This window comes from Aquarana catesbeiana, linkage group LG10 (assembly GCF_042186555.1).
Source record: "Aquarana catesbeiana isolate 2022-GZ linkage group LG10, ASM4218655v1, whole genome shotgun sequence".
Lineage (NCBI taxonomy): Eukaryota > Metazoa > Chordata > Amphibia > Anura > Ranidae > Aquarana > Aquarana catesbeiana.
Window position 1 is genome coordinate 30,000,359 of NC_133333.1, and position 23,611 is coordinate 30,023,969.

Below are 23,611 nucleotides of genomic sequence, written 5' to 3' on the forward strand. Positions count from 1 at the left end.
GCACCATTTATAAGGATATGTTTTTGATGGTTATTTCTGATTTATTCTATGTATTTTTATTTAGAATTATTCACATGAATTAGTGTTTATGTCCCTTTGTGCACCTACACATGATTATCAAGATTTATATGTTTTTAGTGTCAACACTTATTTATGCGATTTAACATGCGATTTTTTTGTCATTTAGTATATACCAATTGAAAAGGATTTTTTATGCACTTTTTTTCACATACACATGATGCTGATTATTAAGGCTTGAATGTTTTTTAGTGTCAACACTTATTTATGCGATTTATTATGCGATTTTATGTAATTTTATTAATTGACCACAGACAGAGATTTACAGCTTTCTTCTGGTTAGCGCAGCACCTCCCCCCCTATACCTCAGTTTGATTTTGGGCTTATGTCTGACCCTTGCTTCGGTGCATGCAGCTGTCCAGTCGCATACGTGCGTTTTTACTATTTTTCTGAGTTCTTGTTTTCTTTTCTTTTTCCAATTGGGTAGCGCAGGAATATTCTTATTACATCCTAGATGGCATTGACATGCGCATGGGGTATGCCAGGTATGCCTGGGCACACCCCAATCATCCTGTTCAGTGCCTGGTTCCACGCCCCCAACGCAGCACTACCGGCTTCCCTCCTCTTCTCTTCCGCTGGCTGCTTCAGGCACAAGGAGAGATATTTTAAGGTGGAGGGAGGATCATTTACCGGCCCCTTCCTTTTCTGGATGAACACAGTGAGGGATTGGCACTGATTACATTGCAATACACCCCTTCCCGGCTATGCTAGGTGGGAAAAGTGACAGAGTGACACCACATCATCCATGTCACTTCCCGGGTCACCAACAAGAAGAGAAGGAAAGCAGACATGTGTCCCATGTTCTTCATCCCCTCCACCCACCGGCATTCGCCATGTTGGTCCCAGACCTGCAGATGGGGAGCCCAGAATACATGCGTGCCAGGGGTGGTGCCGATACTAGGGTGTGTGGAAGCAATCAGACGGAAGCACAAATGCTTCCACCTGTCAGGAGTCTGCCTGTCAGTTTTACAGCTACAGCCACTGGATTGTGTGTGAAGCCCCCACTATAAGGTCTGTACGATGTACGAATCTGGCAGCGAAAGGGTTAAAAAAAAAGGGAGAAAAAAACCTCTTACTGACGGGCGCCCTTCTAGGAAGGGCACCTGTAGGTCCATGACCAGTGGAAAATCTGGCCCTGATACCCCTTTAAGAATGTCACCTCTCAGTCTAAGCTGTGTAGTAAACTTTAGTTTGTAACTAGGAGCCTGACTTCTCTGGCCCCCAGCCATTTGATCATTCCTTGTTTAACCTCCTAAGTCTTAGCATCATTTATTAATGGCATTGGCATTAAAGGCATTTAAACACACTCAGCTTTCAGGTGGAAATTATTTGGAACGGGCTCCATCCTTGCCATGAATCTCAGGTCCCACCTGCAGGCATAGCTGCCAATTGTCCCTGATTTTGAGGGACTGTCCCTGATTTGGAGCAATGTCCCTCTGTCCCTCTGTCTCTCATTCCTCCTCATTTGTCCCTCATTTTCATCTGATCTATATAGATGTTTTTAAAATGCACTTTTTATCTATCAAAATGTGTTTTCCAGCACTAAACCTTTCATCTGATTTCTAATTTGTTGCATTTGTAAATTCCAAATGCCAATATAAAGGAAGAGTAGTGGTAAAAAAGCACTTGTGGGTTTAACCAATCTTGTTTTTTTTTTTTTGTACAATTCTCCTTTAAGGGGGCGTGGCCGGGGGTGTGTCCTATGCCTGCATGCTTTTGCTGATAGGTGTCCCTCATTCCCATCTCAAAAAGTTGGGAGGTATGCCATCAGGGAAGTAGCACATGGAGCATGATCTGTGCTCTTTTAGTTGCATTTGAGTGCAAGGGAGATAGCAGGGCTCTAATAGATATAGTAAATGTTAACGCTTAATGGCCACTGTAGGGCATTCATTGGACAGTAGAGTTGCCACCTCTTCCAGAAATAGTGCTTGTTGTGGGTTGAGGCTTGTGGAGGGAGCATAGTTTGTACATTACAAATCAAAATGTTTTACCAATCACCATTATCAGCTTGTTTTATCAATCACCCTTATCAGCACCATCGTTTTTCACCATTTTACAGGTGCACACAATTTAGAGTCTTGACATATTTTGTATCTATTTACTTGACTCAACTATATCTTATATTATACCCAAAAATTGCTTATATATTGTATTTGTGTGTACTAAAATTCATTTTAGTGTAGCTTCACCTGGAATAATACACTCACCGGCCACTTTATTAGATACACCATGCTAATACCAGGTTGGACCCCCTTTTGCCTTCAGAACTGCCTTAATTCTTGGTGGCATAGATTCAACAAGGTATTGGAAACATTCCTCAGAGATTTTGGGTTATAGTAAAATGATAGCATCACGCAGTTATTGCAATTTTGTCGTCTGTACATCCATGATGAGAATCTCACATTCCACCACATCCCAAAGGTGCTCTATTGGATGAGATGTGGTGACTGTGGAGGCCATTGGAGTACAGGGACCTCATTGTCCAGTGGTGAGATGATTGGAGCTTTGTGAAATGATGCATTATCCTGCTGGAAGGAGCCATCAGAAGATGGGTACACTGTAATCATAAAAGAATGAACATGGTCAGCAACAATACTCAGGTAGGCCTTGGTGTTTAAACGATGCTCAATTGGTACTAAGGGGCCCAAAGTGTGCCAAGAAAATATCCTCCACACCATTACACCACCACCAGCCTGAATCGGTGATACAAGGCAGGATGGATCCATGCTTTCATGTTGTTTACACCAAATTCTGACCCGACCATCTGAATGTCACCGCTGAAATCAAGACTCATCGACCAACATTTTTCCAATCTTCTATTGTCGAATTTTGGTGATCCGGTGTGAATTGTAGTCTCAGTTTCCTGTTCTTAGCTGACAGGAGTGGCACCCTGTGTGGTCTTCTGCTGCTGAAGCCCATCTGCTTCAAGGCTCGATGTGTTGTGCGTTCAGAGATGGTATACTGCATACCTTCTTTGTAACGAATGGTTACCTGAGTTACTGTTGCCTTTCTATTATCTCAAACCAGTCTGCCCATTCTTTTCTGATCTCTGAAGCCAACAAGGCATTTTTGTCCACACAACTGCCACTCACTGGATATTTTCTCTTTTTCGGACCATTCTCTGTAAACGCAAGAGATGGTTGTGTGTGAAAATCCCAGTAGATCAGCAGTTTTTGAAATACTCAGACCAGCCCATCTGGCACCAACAACCATGCCACATTCAAAGTCACTTAAATCCCCTTTCTTCCTCATTCCCATGCTCAGTTTGACCTTCAGCAAGTCATCTTCACCACGTCTAGATGCCTAAATGCATTGAGTTACTGCTATGTGATTGGCTGATTAGCAAGTTGTGTTACCAAGCGATTGAACAGATGTACTTAATAAAGTGGCTGGTGAGTGTATATTTGATAAACAGCTGAGCAAATATTGTGTGACAGAAAAAAAATGCAATAGCCGCCGTTTTATTCTTCAGGGCCTCTGCTTTCAGAAAATATACATTGTTTTGGGGTTTTAAGTAATATTCTAGAAAAAAATGCTGATTTTATCATGTGTGTGAAAAATTAATAAATTACCAACGACACGAAGTGGTTAAATATTAAATATGCAGCCTTGAAGATGTATGGATGCACTTTCTCATTATATATTGATAAAAATATACAGTATTTGTGTTCATGAAACATTTTTATTATGATACACTGTGCTGACAAATTTTAATATGTACACCTGCAGATATTCATCCAGCATGGAAGCCACGGATTACAATCAGTCCCATGAAAACTATACGGTAGAAAGCCATGACGCTTTCTTTTGTTTCCCCCAGTGTTTTTCCATATCCATATTTCCAAATGTACGGGGTTCTATACTATTGCCTGCTTTATCCATTATAAAAAATAAAAAGGTTGGACTTTAGATGTCCGTTAACTCATGTTTTTTTTTCAAGTTTTTATTCAAGGATTTATAATCACAGCAGGCATAATGTCAGGCAAGGAAGGTTTTTACACATAATCAAGGTTCAATAGAACGGTGGCCTGGAAATAGACATACAGTGACCACAATCCATCTTCACAATACTCTCCAGTGAGAAATCTCATTAAACATCTTGATTGTGCTATTATGGCCAATTTGAAAAGAAATGATTTAAGAGAAGTGAAGAAAGGAAAGGGAGTAGACTGGGAAGGTAAACTAGGTAGAAGATAGAGAAGAGAATGATAAATCCACCAGGGTGGACATAGATTGCTCTTTACCCGGGCAATGTCACCATACTAGCTCAAAAAAGCAGTCAGATAATCAAGAGCAAATGGTCAAAGTCCCTAGGTAAATAATGTTCAGTTCAGGGGTTCCAAAATCATTCAAATTAATGTAACTTGTCCTTAAAGGAAAAGTTCATTAAAATAAATAAATGCACATTTTTTTTGCAGGTAAAAAAATGTGCATTTATTATTTTTTGTTGCAGGAGCCTGTAAAGCATTGCACCAGCTATCAGGAGACCTCTGATGCCAAGCAGGTCTCCTTAGATCGGGTGGAGCATGAAACATATTCCTACAGGTGAACTTATCCTTTAAGTGTCATAGATTCCTTTTTATTCAAGAGGTACCATCCCATTTTTTTCTTCACCTGTGTAACTGTAAATCATATTTTCTTCATATTGTGGTCCCCCAGGTGGGTTATTCCATAATGTACTAGTATGCACAGCATATTGCACATAATATGCTAATATGCAAAGCATATTAGCATATTATGTCACACTTACCTGCCAAACCGAGCCCTCCGGTGATGTGCTTGGATCCATCCGGCGGGTCCTGGGGGCTCCCATCTTCTCCCTTTCTTCCTTTCCATGTTTTGTGCCTTCGGCCACTTGAATGGCTGGACCACAATGATTTCACTCCCGCGCATGCGCACGGGAGTCACATCGCAGCGGCATGAATAAGGGGCTGGAAATGTTCGCTGAGCTGCTTCCACAGGCGATCAAAGAATTAATACTCTTTGATTGACTCAATGGCCTTGGAGGATCAGAATGACGTTATCATAGCTCTCAACTGTCCCTAATAAGGAGGGACTGTCCCTGATTTGATGCAATGTCCCTCTGTCCCTCATTCCACCTCATTTGTCCCTCATTTTGGTCTGATATAAAAAATATATATTATATTCCACATACATTCCACAACCATTTATATAAAATGCACTTTTTATCTTTCAAAAAACGTTTCCCAGTGCTAAACCTTTCATTCAATTCCTAAATTTCTGCATTTGTAAATTTTAAAAGCAAATATAAAGGAATAGTAGTGGTAAAAAAAAGCCCTTGTAGATTTAATTAACTTTTTTTTTGGCTAATTCTCCTTTAAGGGGGTGTGGCAGGGGGCGTGTCCTATGCCTACATACCTTTGCTAGTAGGTGTCCCTCATTCCCATCTCAAAATGTTGGAAGGTATGCATTATGCATCACGTCCGGTCCAGGCTGGAAGTAAATCATTTTTTTTTTAAAAGCAAAACGATCAAAAATGTTTTATTGTTTTAAAGCTAAAGAAGAGATTTGGGGTCTTTTTGACCCCTGATCACTCCATAAAGAGGACCTGTCAACCTTATTTCTATTACAAGGGGTGTTTACATTCCTTGTAATAGGAATAAAAGTGATCAACAAAAATTTAAAGGAACAGTGAAAAAAATAAAAATAAACAGTAAACGAAATAAGAAAAAAAAAAATAACGTGCCCCCATCCCTCCGTGCTTGGGCATGGAAGAAAATGCATACATAAGTCGCGCGCTAATATGTAAACTATATTTGCAACACACATATGAAGTATCGCCGTGAATGTTAGAGCGAGAGCAATAATACTAGTGCTAGACCTCCTCTGTAATGCTAAACAGGCAACCTGCAAAGGCATTTAAATCATCACCTATGGAGATTTTTAAGTACCATAGTTTGATGCCATTGCATGAGCGTGCACAATTTTAAAGCGTGACATGTTAGGTATCTTTTTACTCGGCATAACATAATTTTTCACAATATACAAACAAATTGGGGTAAATATTGTCTTGTGTTTTTTTTTTTAATTCAGTAATCTGTATTTTTTTTTTTAATTGCATTTGCAAAACCGCTGTGCAAATACCATGTGACAAATTGCAACAATCGCCATTTTATTCCCTAGGTTCTCTGTTAAAAAATATATATATAATGTTTGGGGGTTTCAACAAGTAATTTTCTAGTAAAAAAATATTGATTTAAGCTTGTAGGCAAAAAGTGTCAGAAAATGGCTGGTCTGCAAGTGGCTTCCTTGGGATCTGTCAGGATACCTTTCCCTTTTTCTTCTAAACAAACATAAAGTGATTTTGTCTAGTTGGCTATGCTATCATTTCTGCTTGTCCTTCTTTCAAAATTGTACTGTAAATGTTTAGTTCAGTGCAGAGTGAGCAAAGTAAAAATTAGTTTAGATGCCATTTCTACTTTTTGGATTATTTAGAATCTTTAAACCTTGCTTATATTGCATGTATATGTTATTATTATTATTATTTTTGCAGGGCATCGGAACTTTATATCTAATCCCTGACAACATGTCTTCGTATTATTCTGTTTACGTCAGTTATATTTTTCATATGGTGGCTCTTTCTTTGATATTTCTATTGGGAACAATTGGAAATGGTCTGGTCATCTGGTTCGCTGCCTTCAGGATGAAGAAGACGGTCAACTCAATTTGGCTTTTAAGTTTAGCTGTTGCAGATTTTACCTTCAGTTTATTTCTACCCTTAACCATCACATATTTGGCTCTTAACTATCGGTGGCCATTTGGAACCTTCATGTGCCACCTAAACCATCTTGTTTTATTCATCAATCTGTCTGCCAGTGTCCTACAACTCACCGTCATCAGCATTGATCGCTGCATCGCCACGGTTTTCCCCGTTTGGTGCCAGAACCATCGCACCGTGAGACTGACTGTGAAAGTCGTTGTTGCAGTTTGGATTCTGTCTCTTATATTTAGCATACCTTACAGCATAGACACAAACTCAGCAGGCTTAACTTCACTTTTGATTTGCTATATACCCGGAAGTGGTGCAAGTTTTGTATACAAAGGTCAAGTCATCGTACGATTCATTGGCTTTTTTCTTATACCTTTTCTGATCATTCTCTCGTGTTACACTGTGATCTTTTGGCGCATCCACAGAAATCGTATAGCCACATCCACCAAGCCCTTCAAAGTCATTGCAGCTGTTATATCATCCTTCTTTATTTGTTGGTTTCCTTATCACCTCTTTTCCATATGGATGCTCGTCGCACCAAATGATTTTGAACTCCTTGTTAAACTCCATGTTGGAACGGTGATATCTACCTGCTTGGCTTATGCAAACAGTTGTGTCAATCCAGTCCTCTATGTCTTCATGGGTCGAGACTTCAAAGAGACATTCTGGAGGTCCATCCAGTCTACTCTCGAGAAAGCATTCAGTGAGGAGGTCAACCAAGTCAAGACAAATAGAAATGTAGGTGACTACACATCCTCAGCTACTTGTGCAATAAGCCAGTTATGAAAATGATTTACTAAAGTATGGCATTACATCTAGGTCTGGAATCCAAATGCTTGGATTTAAAGGATATGCAGGCTGTCATTGCTGACTTTCTAATGGAAATCTTAGTTGACTTCAGGACTTTCTAAGTCTTCAGCTTAAAACAATTATCCAGATCAGAATAGTCAAAGTGAAGTCTTCGGCTGTAACAAGTTAGCTTTTGGTATTTTTTGGTGAAGGCTTCTTGCTGGTCCTCACAATAACCCCTTTATTTTAACTCTGTCTGTCACCCCCCAATCCTAAACGTAATACTCATTGTAACTAGAGTTTGGCGGCCGAACACCCCCCCTCCCGGTTTGGTTTGTGCCAGAACTCTCGAACATCACAAAAGTTTGGACCCGAACTGCGAACTCTATTAAAGTCTATAAAACCTGAACTTGAAAAAGTGCCCATTTTGAGGGCTTATATGCAAGTAATTGGCCATAAAAAAGGTATGGGGGCCCGGGTACTGCCCTGGGGGATATGTATAAATGCATGCAGTGATTGTAATGATGCTTAAAGGGAGACTATAAAAATGTAAAATTCCTTTAAAAATAGTGACTGGGAGGTCACCTTAGTCTGCCTGTAAAGTGGCACATCTGTATCATGTATAGAACCCGCTGCAGCAAAACTGACAAAGATATTGGCGGCAATACAATACCATTACGGGCAATACAAAAATGATAAAAAAAAAGTGTGGGGGTCCCCCCAATCCAAACCAGGCTTTTTGGGTCTGCTTAAAATACTGAAAATATTGCTTAAAAACTGCTAAAATAAAATTAAGTGTAAGACAGACCCCATGGCGAGATATTGTCCTCAGTTAGTCCAAGCAGTCCTTTACTTGTACTAGATACATCACAGCAGGAAAATCACTGACAAACTGGAATGCGTTATGTTAAACGTTGAGCAACCTCCATCTACCAGTGAAAGGAAATCTACCCAATGAGGTCAATGTGAGGAGTAAAAACTGACCAAGAGTCTGACCCTTCATCACTCTATCTATCTTCTGGACTGAGATATCGTCCCATGATAGATTCACAGATTCATGTAAATTCTGGTAGCTGTTCTTTTTTGTGTTCACAAATCTCTTACACAAATCAGCCTCTGCTGCAGCTTCTCAGTTTGTGACTTTTGACAAAGTTACATTGTTGCAGTCTGATTGCTGGTGGAGAGGTGAGGAGAGGTGCTTTCTCGTTCCTGGTGGAGACTTAAAACCTTTTTAGCAGCATTGAAATCATTAAGGAAAGGTGTAGATTTTTTCGTGGTACTGTCGCTGTATATTGTCAGCAATATAGTAGATTCATGCAAATTGTTAAGCTATTGTAAGAACTATTTACTTACTTATTACTTTGCTTTTACTGTATATGAGCTACTATTAACTACTGAAAGTTTTGTTTTTACTAAAATAATGAATATAAAATGTTACAAATTATATAACATGTGCATTGTGTGCAACAAAAATTAATAAAAATAAATCATTGACCAAGGCGCCATCCTGAATGTTTTATAAATATATTTACTAGACCTAAGTATCTAGAATAATGAACACAATAAACACAATATTTGTAACAAAATTTGTTTCATAATTAAAAAAAGAATTGTTTTATAAAAAATAAAGCCATTTTAGTCTTATTATTTAAAGCTCAGCTCCAACATTTTTTTTTTTTGGATCCAGTGGGAAGGGAGGTGGAGGGGTTAGACCTTTAAGCAGAAATGTATTGTTCTCTGTAACATCAACAGGGGAAATGTAGACTCTCTTTGTGTACCAATGACACCCCAAGACATTAAATTGGAAACTTGAGTTCTCTGGGACATAATTACAATCTTATAGAAGTTCTAACCTTTTCCAGCTGTGCTAGAAATGTGTTGCTGTTGGTGTCTCTTCTGTCATTGGAACAGGAAATGAGGAAAAAAACATCCTAATAGGGACACAGACAGCTAAAAAGGAACAGATTCTAACCCTTCGCTGTACCATTAAAAAAAGAAAAAATTAAATTATTTGGGAAATAACAAAAAAAAAAATAATTATTGTGATAAACTGTAAATATAACATATTTGTTAAAGAACAGAGATTTTATTTGTAGCATTAGTTCTTAGTATTAGTCTTTAGTATTATTCTTTAGTTGCAGTTAGACATGTGCAGAACAAAAAAATTGGTTCAATTTCGCTTTGATTAGTTATTTACATAAATTTGTTTAGTTAAATTAGTTTAATTCGTTTTTGGAATTCGTTTCCTTTATTCGTTTTCGAATTGTTTCGAAAAGTTTTCGAATTCGACTAGTCTTCCAATTTCCAAAAACAATAAAATAGAATAGAAAATAAAGGAATAGAGTAGATAAAAGATTTAAAAATAAATTTGATTCTATTCCTTTATTTTCTATTCGATTTTGTTCTCTTTGGAAATTGGAAAACTATTCGATATTTGAAAAGTTTTCAAATTCAAATTTGAAAATGATTTGAATTCAAAAAGTATTCGAAAACTATTGGAAAACGATTCGAATTTGAATTTCGTTTGATTTTTTTTTCTTTGGAAAATTCGTCTGAATTTTAATTCGGAACGAAAAAAAACGCACATGTCTAGTTGCAGTCTTTAAAGTATATATGAACCCTCATCTTATAAAACAACCCATTCAGTTTAAAATAAAAATAAATTGTAAAAAAAGTAAATTGGAAAACTATTTGAATTTGAAAAGTTTTCTAATTAGAATTTGAAAACAATTCGAATTTGAAAAGTATTCAAAAACTATTGGAAAATTATTCAAATTTGAATTTCTTTTCATTTTTTTTATTGTAATTCGGAAATTTGGATACATTCGAATTTCAGAATAACGAAAATTTGTCTGAATTTTTATTCGGAACGAAAGGAACTACACATGTCTAGTTGCAGTCTTTAAAATATGTATGAACCCTCATCTTGTAAAACAACCCATTCAGTTTAAAATAGAAATAAAAGGCAAAACACTTGTTTATATAAAAAAATGATAAAATGCTTTTTTTCTTGTTTTATAAGTAATCACATACCCTCTGCTCTCAGCTGAATATGCAACTAAGAGAGGTGGGGATGAAGAAACATCAGCACACTGATCTTCCCAGTAAAGTGAATGGCTGTGCAGGGGGGCATCTCAGCACAAGTCTAACCATTGGTAGACAGGCAGGCTGTTCTCCCAGCACAGCTAGAAAACTGACCACACTGGGATGGATGTGCTCTCATGCCTAGGTTATCATGGTCTGTTTGAAATAGGAAAGCAGAGGGACTGGCAGGAAATTCATACAATACAAGCAATACAAGCAATGCAATTAGAACAGGAAACTTTTTCATACAAGCACATGGTACAGCAGGCACATATCAGAAATATGAAATGTTGGGGTAACATATACTTTAATACACTATATCAGGGATTCTCAACCAGGGTTCCATGGAACCCTAAGGTTCCTCCAGAGGTTGCTAGGGGTTCCTTGAGCAATGAGCAATTTCTACCTCTCAGATAAGTTCCCAGTGACACCATTGATCTTTTTAGCTATATGTAAGGGGGGATTCTTCCCAATCACTACAAGTGTAAGGAGCGTTCTTCCCACTGACCATCACAAGAATGTATCATGAGTTGTAGATATAGCCATTTTTAGCAGAGGTTCCCTGAGACCAGAAAGTTATTTAAAGTGTTCCTCCGTGTTGAAAAGGTTGAGAAAGGCTGTACTATATTATATACTATATATATACATTGTATATTGCAATTCACTTTCTATGTAACCATATATTTTTTTTTTTAATGACAGAACCACAGCAAATGATTTCTTTTGTAAATTAAACTTTGGCTGAAAGAAAATGAAAATTAACTTTTTCTTTACTTAAATCTGAACATACAAAAAATATACAAACCGATACGCTCATCCTTTAGCACCGAAAATATAATAATTCCACTAACTCTAAAAGCTCTGTAGAAAACAGATACTTTATCTTATCACACAAAGTTCTAACCGTATTTCATTTTTCAAATGCTCAGTTTTAGAAGTCTCATTCTTATCTCCTTATCTTCATGAGAAATAATTTTTTTAAAGTGTCAGAGTCAACTCTCAGTCAGTCCCAAAAAAGAGGAGCAACATAACTGATCCAGGATAGCTGCTGAACGGTCCGGAGCTTAACACTCAGAGAATATTTCCCAGAAATAAACTGATTTCAGGTAAGGGATGCCAAATCATAAAATGAATAATGAGCATAAAATAATTCATTGGATATAATATCACATTGATTGCTGACTGCTATTTTGGTAGTATAGTGGGGAAAGGTAAAGGTAACTTTTTGCAGCACTTCATTGTGTGATATGGGGAATGAATTTTGAAATTTTTAGAAGTACGGTACTTTGTACTTTGTACTTATAATACCTAATAGCAAATAATAATGTTTTCATGTTTTTGTTGAGGGACACAAAGATTGTACTAACTGCATATAACTACAGGTAGTTGTAGAAAGCAGAATTTTGTATTTATTTTTTTATTAGAGGAAATAAATGTATTACATTTCACACAAACCAGAAAAACATACACTGTTCCATTCAGTAAATTCTGAAAATAAATACCCAGATAAATAACCTATAGGTACACACAAATTATAAAGCTGACATTTTCATGTTACAGTATTACACAGTATACTTACAGCACAATATATAAATAAACATTAAATAATAATAATAATGAATATACTGTATTTATCGGCTTATAACACGCACAGGCGTATAACACGCACATTCATTTTAAGAGGGAAATTTCAGGAAAAAAACTTCAATTTTAAATAAGGAACTTCGAAGCAAAATAAGGGTCAGTGCCTATCTGCAGCCTCACCATTGCCATCAATGCAGCCTGATCAATGCCCATCTGTAGCCTCACAAGTGCCATCAGTACAGCTTTGCCATTGCCTTCAATGCAGCAGCCTCACCATTGCTTTCAATGCAGCAGCCTCACCATTGCCTTCAATGCAGCAGCTTCACTATTGCCATCAGTGCAGCCTGATCGATGCCCATCTGCAGCAAAAGGGGACAGGGAGGGGGGCGGGATGAGTGCCGACAGATTACATGCAGTGAGAATCCTATGATAGACAGAACAGTGGTCCAATGGCGGCCCAGGAGACGGGACTTCCTATTACAGAGCCCGCCAAGTAAACAGGAGATTCTCACTGCATGTAATCTGACAGCGCTCGTCCCGACCCACTTCCTGTCTCCGAGGCAGCTAAAATTTAAGCATTGGCGTATAACACGCACGTGCTATTTGCACCCGATTTTCATGGTGAAAAAGTGAGTGTTATACGCCAATAAATACAGTACTCTCTCTCTCTCTCTCTCTCTCTCTCTCTATATATATACACTCATTGATATACTGTATATTAAACTGCATATACAGTATATCAATGAGTGGACTGCACTCCTATATATAGGGTGCTGAGGACAGGCAGGCTCCAATCTGCCAATACTATACTGTTCAAACGAGTCACCGCACCTCCAAAAGATTCAAACTTAATAATCACTTCCTATATTTATAGTAATCATCTTTCGACATGCACAACAGTTCCAAGCCTCCTAGCTCTTTATCAGGTAGTCTGGAATGGTATATATATATATATATATACTGCATATACTGTATTTATTGGCATATAACACACACTTTTTCACCCTGAAAATTGGGTGCAAATAGTGTGTGCGTGTTATACGCCGATACTGCAATTTGGGCTGCCTAGGAGGGAACGGGGAGGGGAGCGGGACAAGCGCCGTCAGATTACATACAGCGAAAATCTCCTGTTTACTCGGCGGCCTCTTTAATAGGAAGTCCCGTCTCCTGGGCCGGCATTGGACCAGTGTTCTGTCTATCATAGAAGTCGGTCCAGGAGGCAGGACTTTGTATTAAAGAGGCCTCCGAGTAAACAAGAGAGTCTCGCTGTATGTAATCTTGTAACCCTGTCCCCTCCGAGGCAGCAGTAATCTGAGGTGAGGCTGCAGATGGGCACTGATCAGGCTGCATTCATAGCAATGGTGAGGCTGCATATGGGCATCAATCAAGCTGCATTGATGGGCAATTGTGAGGCTGCAGATGGAATTGATCAGGCTGCAGATGGGTAATGGTGAGGTTGCAGAAGGGCAATGATGAGGATGCATTGATGGGCACTGACTCTTATTTTGCTTCAAATTTCTTTATTTAAAATTTGAGTTTTTTTCTGAAACTTCCCTCCTAAAATGAAGGTGCATGTTATATGCCGATAAACATGGTATGTATTATTTATTATATTTGAACTGAGCTACTGAGCACATATTCTATATATATACAGTATCTCACAAAAGTGAGTATACCCCTCACATTTTTGTAAATATTTTATTATATCTTTTGATGTGACAACACTAAAGAAATGACACTTTGCTACAATGTAAAGTAGTGAGTGTACAGCTTGTATAACAGTGTAAATTTGATGTCCCCTCAAAATAACTCAACACACAGCCATTAATGTCTAAACCGCTGGCAACAAAAGTGAGTAGACCTCTAAGTGAAAATGTCCAATTTGGGACCAGTTAGCCATTTTCCCTCCCCGGTGTCATGTGACTCGTTAGTGTTACAAGATCTAAGGTGTGAATGGGGAGTAGTTGTGTTAAATGTGGGGTTTTTGCTCTCACTCTCTCATACTGGTCACTGAAAATTCAACATGCCACCTCATGGCAAAAAAACTCTCTGAGGATCTGAAAAAACAATTGTTGCTCTACATAAAGATGGCCTAGGCTTTTAAGAAAATTGCCAAGACCCTAAAACTGAGCTGCAGCACACTGCATCAAATTGGTCTGCATTACTGTCGTCCCAGAAGGAAGCCTCTTCTAAAGATGATGCAAAAGAAAGCCTGCAAACAGTTTGCTGAAGAAAAGCAGACTAAGGACATGGATTACTGGAACCATGTCCTGTGGTCTGATGAGACCAAGATAAATTTTTGGTTCCGATGATGTCACGCGTGTGTGGCGGCAACCAGGTGAGGAGTACAGAGACAAGTGCGTCTTGCCTACATTCAAGCATGGTGGTGGGAGTGTCATGGTCTGGGGCTACATGAGTGCTGCTGGCACTGGGGAGCTATAGTTTATTGAGGAAACCATGAATGCCAACATGTACTGTGACATACTGAAGCAGAACATGACCCCCTCTCTTCGGAGACTGGGCCGCAGGGCAGTATTCCAATATGATAACGACCCCAAACACACCTCCAAGATGACCACTGCCTTGCTAAAGAAGCTGAGAGTAAACGTAATGGACTGTTCAAGCATGTCTCCAGACCTAAACACTATTGAGCATCTGTGGGGCATTCTCAAACGGAAGGTGGAGAAGCACAAGGTCTCTAACATCCACTAGCTCTGTGATGTCATCATGGAGGAGTAGAAGAGGACTCCAGTGGCAACCTGTGAATCTCTGGTGAACTCCATGCCCAAGAGGGTTAAGGCAGTGCTGGACAATAATGGTGACCACACAAAATATTGAAACTTTGGACCCAATTTGGACATTTTCACTTAGGGGTGTACTCACTTTTGTTGCCAGTGGTTTAGACATTAATGGCTGTTTGTTGCGATATTAAGAGGGGACAGCAAATTTACACTGTTATACAAGTTGTACACTCACTACCTTACATTGTAGCAAAGTGTCATTTCTTTAGTGTTGTCACATGAAAAGTGTGACGGTATGCGAGGTGATATAGTGGATAATCGCTACATTTCACCTCGCATTCGTTCTGTTGTAAGAGATTGAACCGGAATCCGTCCCGGGTTTTTCCAGCCACTGTGGCAGGCTAGGTTCCAGTCCGGATCTTCTTTTTTATTTATTTTTTTTTTTAAAGCCAGTGGCGTGAAACACACCTCAAAAACTTCCACCCAGTGCCAAAAAAAGTGCACACACATAAAGAGTGAAACACAAAAACGTGCAACGGGTGTTCAGAGTCCTCCGCTAGGGAAAGACCTTACCCTGATCCCCCGGGGCATTAGGCTCCAGACAGGGACTGAGGTACTTATACAATGGGTCCATCTGGCCGAAACCAGGCGGACCCCCATTTACTGGAAGGTCTGCCGAAACAGACCATCCCAAGTACATGTGGGGCTCCCCCGAAGGGAGACCCCCAAAGGAGAAGGCGAACCAAGCCAAAAGGCCTATGTCCACCCCCTTCCCAAGACTTTCAGAGTAGGCCCGAGGACCCACACCCTACTCGCCACAGTGACAAAACGTGTACACATATCAAGCAAAAAAAATACAAAAAAGTGACAAACAGGGGATTAAATAAAAAGAGTGGGGGGATAGGAAGGTGGGAGAGTGAAAAGTGACCATTGTGAAATACAATGGCCGGCCCTCCGGCCAGGATTAAAAATTTCCCCTGGTCCCAGCCAAAAAGGTCGGCCCAAGAGGCAGGTGTGAAAAACGTGTGTAGTGGTGAAGTGACCATGGTGCCATAAAATCAAGTGCCTAAACACAGTGACTGTACGGCACCCCTGAACTGCCACTTCAGGTACACATTCACCACTGGCTTTTCAAAGCAACCCTGACCCACAGCCCAGACCACAGCAGCCCCCACCCCAGGCAGGAAGGCATGGAGTTCTGGAAGCTTGGTGAGAGCCCTTGCCATCAGGCTTCACCGTCGTTCCATCCCTCCTACCTAATTACATTCGGGAAATACTGGCCGCTTCCCCAGTGGGAGAAAGGGGAGCCAGCGTTCTCTCCCGAATAACTGTCTGGAGCTAGAGCTGCCCCAATCTAGGACAGAAGGCCAGGGTCCCGACCCTCCGCCAAGACCGAATGGTTCTTCGTCCCCATCAGAAGGTTTCCCTTTCGGCTACAAACCACTCCGGGTTACCTTCACTCCAGCAGGTTTTGCATAGCAACCGCAATCCCATCTCTATCTCGCCATAGATCTGGGACGGAAGCAAGCGCCACCCCCTGGAAACTGATAAGAACAGATACTACACTCGATCTTAGCCAAAAGGCCGAGAAGCAATTAGCAATAATCACGCCTCAGTTGAACCTCATTGGCTATGATACTTCCAAATATGTTAGAGCTAAATATGATTGAAGAGTCCCACAGTGAGTGGTCGAGCCCCATAGTGCTGGTCCCAAAACCTGATGGCACTATCAGGTTTTGTAATGACTTTAGGAAACTCAACAATGTGTCTAAGTTCAAAGCATACCCGATGCCTTGGGTCGATGAACTCGTCTACAGGTTGGGACAGTTGCTACATAACAACCCCAAACCTAACGAAAGGCTATTGGCAAATACCACTAACTGAATCAGCCAAGGAGAAGCCTTTTCCACTCCTGAGGGCTTGTTTCAGTACAAGCGGATGCCTTTTGGTCTGCACGGGACCCCTGCATCGTTCCATATCGAATGATGGACAAAACTTTGAGACCACATCACCCATATGCGGCTGCTTATTTGGATGATGTGGTTATCCACAGCCCAGATTGGGAATCGCACCTGCCCCGGGTACAAGCAGTGGTAGATTCCCTTAGGGAAGCATGTCTCACGGCCAACCCAAAAGAGTGTGCCATAGGCCTGGAGGAAGCCAAGTACCTTGGGTACGTTATTGGCAGGGAACTTGTCAAGCCTCAGACCAATAAAATTGAGGCAATTCAAAAGTGGCCCCATCCAGTAAACAAGAAACAAGTTCGGGCCTTCCTAGGCATTACAGGGTATTACCCATGGTGTATACCCGACTTTGCCACCATTGCCGTCCCTCTGACCGACCTGACGAAGGGTAGAGGGTCGGTCATGGTCAAATGGAATCCTGAAGCCGAGGAGGTGTTTCAGAAGTTAAAACAGGCCTTTTGTGTACTACCTGTGCTGGTGACCCCGGACTTCACAAAGGGGTTTGTGGTACAGACACACGCCTCTGAGGTGGGCCTAGGTGCTGCACTATCCCAGAACAGAGATGGTGAGGAGCACCCGGTTGTATACCTGAGCCAAAAACTGAATAAGCATGAAATTGTCGAGAAGGAGTATATTAAATGGGCCTTGGAGTCCCTGAAGTATTACTTGTTGGGTAGGTCATTTAAGCTGGTCACCGACCATGCTCCCCTAAAGTGGATGTGTGACAACAGGGAGAAAAATGCCCACATGACAAGATGGTTCCTGGCTCTACAGCCCTTTAAGTTTCCAGTAGAGCATAGGCCAGGCAAGCTCCAAAACAATGCAGATACCCTCTCCATGCACTGTATGCTTGGGTCAATTGCTCAGCCGCAGGGGCTTGAGCAGAGGGGGAGGATATGCAACAGTAAGCGAGGTGATATAGTGGATAATCGCTATATTTCACCTCGCATTCGTTCTGTTGTAAGGGATTGAACCGGATTCCGGCCTCTGTGGCAGGCTAGGTTCCAGTCCGGATGTTCTGGTCCACTTCAGCCCACACTCAGGTGGACTTTAAATAACAAGGAAGAGAGCTCAACAGGGCTCTGGTTTTGAGACTCAGGAAGAAACCTGAATAAGAGGAGCTCTGGCTATTGGACTAAAAAGGTTTGCTTTACCGCATGTCCGCATGTTTTGTGGGTGACAGGGACCAGCCTCGTACTGTCTAGAGAGGAGACTGTTTGTTTAGTTAGCGCCGGACGGCAAGGATTTACTTTACTGTTTTGTTTATTTTTATTTTGCAAACCTCCTGTAAATAAACCTGGCATCCGCCAGATTTTTTAAGAAAGTGCCCGTTTGCTGACTGTCCTTGCTAATCGTCCCACAAAAGATATAATACAATATTTACAAAAATGTGAGGGGTGTACTGATTTTCGTGAGATACTGTATATGGGTTTGCAATCACTTCAATACCCCTTATTTTAGTCTATCCTATTAATTTTATATTTTCTTTTTACAGAAAAACATGGAAGTGGCAACGTTTAATCAATCTTTGGACATTGATACCACATGGAACCATTATTATTTCAATCAACCCACAGATAATGACACTGCATGGGACCATCACACTTTATTCTATGTTTCACCAAATCTTTTTCCATTTCTTAAAGCTTTCTGCATTCTTTGCTACAGTATCACTTTTATTGTCGGAATTGTAGGAAATTCCTTAGTCATCTGGATTGCTGGTTTCAAGATGAAGACTGTCAATGCGTTGTGGTTCCTCAACCTGGCAATGGCTGACTTGATGTGTTCTTCTTTCCTACCTGTTCGGATTGCAGAATGGACTTTGTTCAAAATATTTCATTATCCCCAGGAGCTGTGTCTTGTTAGCTCCATTGTATTGGTTCTTAGCATGTGCAGCAGTGTCTACTTCCTAACAGTCATCAGTGTTGATCGTTGTGTGTCTGCAATGTGGCCAATATGGACAAGAGTACACAGAACACTCAACATGGCCCGTGTGGTATCAGTTATTACTTGGGTGGTTGCTTTCATTCTGAGCACTCCCATTGGTATTTACTATTTTGAAATAGATTTTTCAGACTGTGCTCCAAAGAATGCTCAAATGGCTTTCGCTACTGATCGCCTCATAAAAAGTATACGGTTTATCAGACTTGCTTTTATGTTTGTGTTACCTTTTGCCATTATTCTTATTTCTTATGGTCTAATTTTTTATAAGATGAAGAAACTGATAAAAAGAAGATCTCGTCAGTCTTATCGCATGGTGATCACTGTTGTGGTCTGTTTCTTCATCTGTTGGTTTCCGTATTATACTTGGCCATTCATCTACATTGGTCATGTTAACTTCCAATTAGATAATCTGATAAATGAAATTGCTATATGTCTGGCTTACTTTAACAGTTGCATCAACCCTGTTCTTTATGTGTTGTTTTCCCGAGATTTTAAGGACAACTTTTTTAAGTCCATCCCAGCTAGGATGGAGACAGCCTTTTCTGATAGGTGCGAACCTCAGTGTGGTGAAGATATTGGCTCAGAAACTGTTCAAATTGATCTAAGAAGCATATGAAAAATGGTTTGTTGTAGTATCAAACCCTCAGCATTTTTTAGCCTAAAGTGACATTAAAGATTTATTAAAAAAAAACAAAAAAAAACAAACATGTTATGCCGCGTACACACGAGTGGACTTTTCGACTGGACTGGTCCAACGGACCGAGTCAGGCGAACAATTCGACCGTGTGTGGGCTTTATCGGACCTGCAGCTGACTTTTTCGGTCGAAAATCTGACGGACTTTAGATGTGGAACATGCTTCAAATCTTTCCCACGGACTCGAGTTCGGTCGAAAATTCTGCTCGTCTGTATGCTAGTCCAACGGACAAAAACCGATGCTAGGGCAGCTATTGGCTACTGGCTATAAACTTCCTTATTTTAGTCTGGTCGTATGTCATCACGTACAAATCCGTTGGACTTTTTTGTGATCGTGTGTAGGCAAGTCCGGTCGTTAGAAAGTCTGTCGAAAGTCCGTCGTAACTCCGTCAAAAGTCCGTCGGAAAAACCGTTGGAGCTTTGTTGTCGAAAAGTGTGTATGCGGCATTATACTTACCTATTCTGCGTAATGGTTTTGCACAGAGCAGTCTCCATCCTCCTCTTTTTTGGGCCTCTGCTAGCGCTCCTGGCTTCTCCTCTTAAGCCAGTCCCACCAATAGCAAGCTGCTCGCTCTGTGGGCACTGGTGTGTGGTTGCTCCTAAGCCCTGTGCTATGCGTCCATAAGACACATAGAGCCCTTGGCTCCACCTCCGCTCTCTCCTCATTGGCTCACTGGCTGTGATTGATAGAAGCAGGAGCCAATGGCTCCTGCTGCAATCTCAGCCAATGTGGAAAAAGAGACCCAGGAGAAGCTCAGCTTTCCTGCACTAGATCAAGAGAGAGAGCTCAGGTAAGTATAAGGAGACGGGGGGGTGCTGCACACAGAAGGTTTCTTTACCTTTATTATTTGAAAGCATGAAGGTATAAAACCTTGAGCCTTTAAAACTACTTTAAGTTAAACTGCGGCAGGTTGGTTCCCCTGCGCGAATCGGCAGCAATAGCTATTGCGGGCGCACGTCTGCCGGAGGCCCACACGCGCACCCGCCGGGAGCTCCCGGGAGCTCCCGGGAGCAATTGCGGGAAAGAGAGGCAGAACAGGGATCTGCCAATGTAAACAAGGCGGATCCCCGTTCTGACAGGGGAGGAGAGAGAGATCAGCTGTTCCTAGTGATCAGGAACAGCGATCTCTCTCTTCTCTCAGTCAATTCGTCCCCCATACAGTTAGAAACGCCTCCCTAGGGAACACGTAACCCCTTGATCGCCCCTTAGTGTTAGCCCCTTCCCTGCCAGTGCCATTTATACAGTAATCAGTGCATTTTTATAGCACTGATAGCTGTATTGGTGTCACTGGTCACCAAAAAGTGTCACTAAGGGTCAGATTTGTCCGTCACAATGTCGCAGTCCCTCTACAAATCGCAGATCAACGCCATTGCTAGTAAAAACAATAAAATAATAAAAAGTCCCTAAATCTTTCCCCTTTTTTTTGTAGACGCTATAACTTTTGCGCAAACCAATCAATATACGCTTATTGCAATTTTTTTACCAAAAATATGTAGCAGAATACATATTGGCCTAAACTTATGAATACATTTGTTTTTTTATTATTTTATTTTTTTTGAGGATATGTATTATAGCAGAAAGTTAAAAATATTGTTTTTTTCGAAAATTTTCACTCTTTTTTTGTTTATAGCGCAAAAAATAAAAACCGCAGAGTTGATCAAATACCACCAAAAAAAAGCTCTATTTGTGGGAAAAAAAGGACGTCAATTTTGTTGGGGGGCAACGTCGCACGACCGCGCAATTGTCAGTTAAAGCGATGCAGTGGCGAATCGCAAAAAGTGCTCTGGTCAGGAAGGGGGTAAAATCTTCCGGGGCTGAAGCGGTTAAAGCGACGCAATGCTGTATTGCAAAAAGTGGCCTGGTCATTAAGGGGTACATCCTTCCGGGCTGAAGTGGTTAACACATTGGGGTTGAATTACTAAAACTGGAGAATGAAAAATCTGGTGCAGCTGTGCATGGTAGCCGAACAGCTTCTAACTTGAGCTTGTTTAATTAAGCTTTGACAAAAAAAAATGTTTTAGTAAATAAACCCCATTAAGTGCAATAAAATAAACATAGCTAAGTAAACTAAATGTTAAAAATCTCACCCAAGAACTTGCAATTTTCAACTTCCAGCGCTGCTTCCCTGAACTTCCAGTCTTCACAAGTAAGAGTTAACAGCAAACAGAGAAGCCTGTTAGTTTGGAGGAGAGGGGCGGAGCAGGGGTGAACCTTCCCATTCTAGATTATGGGCGGGATTCTATAGATTAGTGGTTCTCAACTCCTATCCTCAGGACCCACTAATATGCCAGGTTTGCAAGAAAACTAAAATAAATCACAGGTGATATCATTTGTTGCTGAGTGATTGCAGTATTCTAGTCTGCATCTCCCCAAGGTAATACATAAAATCTGGCCTGTTCGTGGGTCCTGAGGACTGGGGTTGAGAACCACTGCTATAGATGCACACAGTGTAGGGAGAAACAACGGAAGTCCCTGCATTTAAGGGTGACTCCATAGGACGCTGCAAGAGAAAGGAGCCATCCTGAAACAGGAAATTTGGGGCTTCAGTCATGGCACCAGCTTAAAGGGAAAGAAAAGGCACAACCTAACTAACGCATGGGACACCGCTCTGCTGACCCAATCATTGAGAGTATATGAATGGCCTTAGCCGGCCACGCCCCTTGCCACCTTTCGCGCTGTCCACCGGGGCTTAAAGTAAGTCCTAGTGGGCGGAGTAAAATGCATCGGGGGGCGTGGCAAGCAGAGTAGCACTGGCTGAGACCAGAGGGGATTCCCTTCCTGGGAATTCAATCAGGTTGATTTAACCTAAAAAAAAAAAAAAAAGAAAAAAAGAAAAAAAAAAAAGAAAGTGAATGCAGCCATCACAAGGAACAATGCCAGCCTTATCAAAACTGTTTAAAATAATAAGCAATAATAGCATAATTTTAACTCCAAAAAACAGATTGAATAGCTTGTATTACTTTTGTATTTATCTAGAAGGTATATCTTTGTGCAGATCTATACTTATGTCATTTGTGAGTTTAATTTCCTTTTCATGTAAATACGCAATATTTCTACAGATGACAAAGTCTTCACACTGAAGGAATTTTGCTGTTAATTGAAATATTTAATAAAAGGGGATACAATTAGAACCGTTATCGTTTTAAATGTATATTTCAAATGTATACTCTTTACGCTTGCTTTATTATAAACAATAAAATGATTTTGTTTTATCTTATGTCATCCTAACACAAAATTAATGAAGTGGTTTTGTTTAAAGAGAAATCCTGGGATGTAAATAATAAAATAAATGCATATATGATAAAAAAATGTATGCAAAATATGTTGATAGTTTAAGCAATAGGATTTGAAATTTCTCTCTAACTTCATTAATTTAGGCATATCAGTAAACAAATAATGTTTATTTAATACAGCCAGCTACTTTATCTATAGCATATTAGACACGTGCAATTAGTTTTGTTCCGAATTCGTTTTTTATCAAATTTCGACAATCAATTCGAAGACATCCGAATTAACAAAAACCTGTTTAATGAATTTTTCCAAATAATCGTAAATTCAAATAAACATAAACTGTAAATTCAAAAATCTGAAAACCCAAAAATTTGAGAATCTGAAATGATAACTAACTATTAAATTTTAGGTATTAGAATTTCCTTTCAAATTTGGCTGTTAGTGAATGTAACGAATACAAATTTATCCAAAGTTACAAAAGATTATCTGAAAATAACGAATGCCGTATCTAAATGAATGGAACGTAACTAATTAATAATAATAAATAACAATAACAATAATAAATAAGAAAACTTTTAATTACTATTATTTATTATTAATTTGTTCCGTTCCATTTGTTTAGATGCGGCATTCATTATTTTGGGTTAATTCGTAACTATTTGTTACATTCTCTAACAGCCAAATTTGAAAGGAAATTTCAATACCTATAATTTAAAAGTTAGTTATTATTAGTTAGTTAGTTAATAATTATTTAGAATTTTTGGATCTTCT

The 23,611-nt window shown here is 40.0% G+C and overlaps 2 protein-coding genes and 1 pseudogene across 2 annotated transcripts; 2 read left to right on the plus strand and 1 right to left on the minus strand.

Annotated features, from left to right (window-relative positions):
* The first annotated feature begins 6,625 nt into the window (after positions 1 to 6,625).
* On the plus strand, positions 6,626 to 7,594 carry LOC141109983 (chemerin-like receptor 1). Its single transcript, XM_073601233.1, has one exon. The coding sequence runs from the start codon at positions 6,626 to 6,628 to the stop codon at positions 7,592 to 7,594; it is 969 nt and encodes a 322-aa protein (XP_073457334.1).
* Positions 7,595 to 11,682: 4,088 nt separating this feature from the next.
* On the plus strand, positions 11,683 to 22,470 carry LOC141109984 (C3a anaphylatoxin chemotactic receptor-like). Its single transcript, XM_073601234.1, has 2 exons — positions 11,683 to 11,787; positions 18,466 to 22,470. Exon 2 carries the CDS (start codon positions 18,472 to 18,474, stop codon positions 19,528 to 19,530), a length of 1,059 nt encoding a protein of 352 aa, XP_073457335.1. The 5' UTR covers positions 11,683 to 11,787; positions 18,466 to 18,471; the 3' UTR covers positions 19,531 to 22,470.
* On the minus strand, positions 16,422 to 16,602 carry LOC141111507 (U2 spliceosomal RNA; annotated as a pseudogene).
* Positions 22,471 to 23,611: the final 1,141 nt, after the last annotated feature.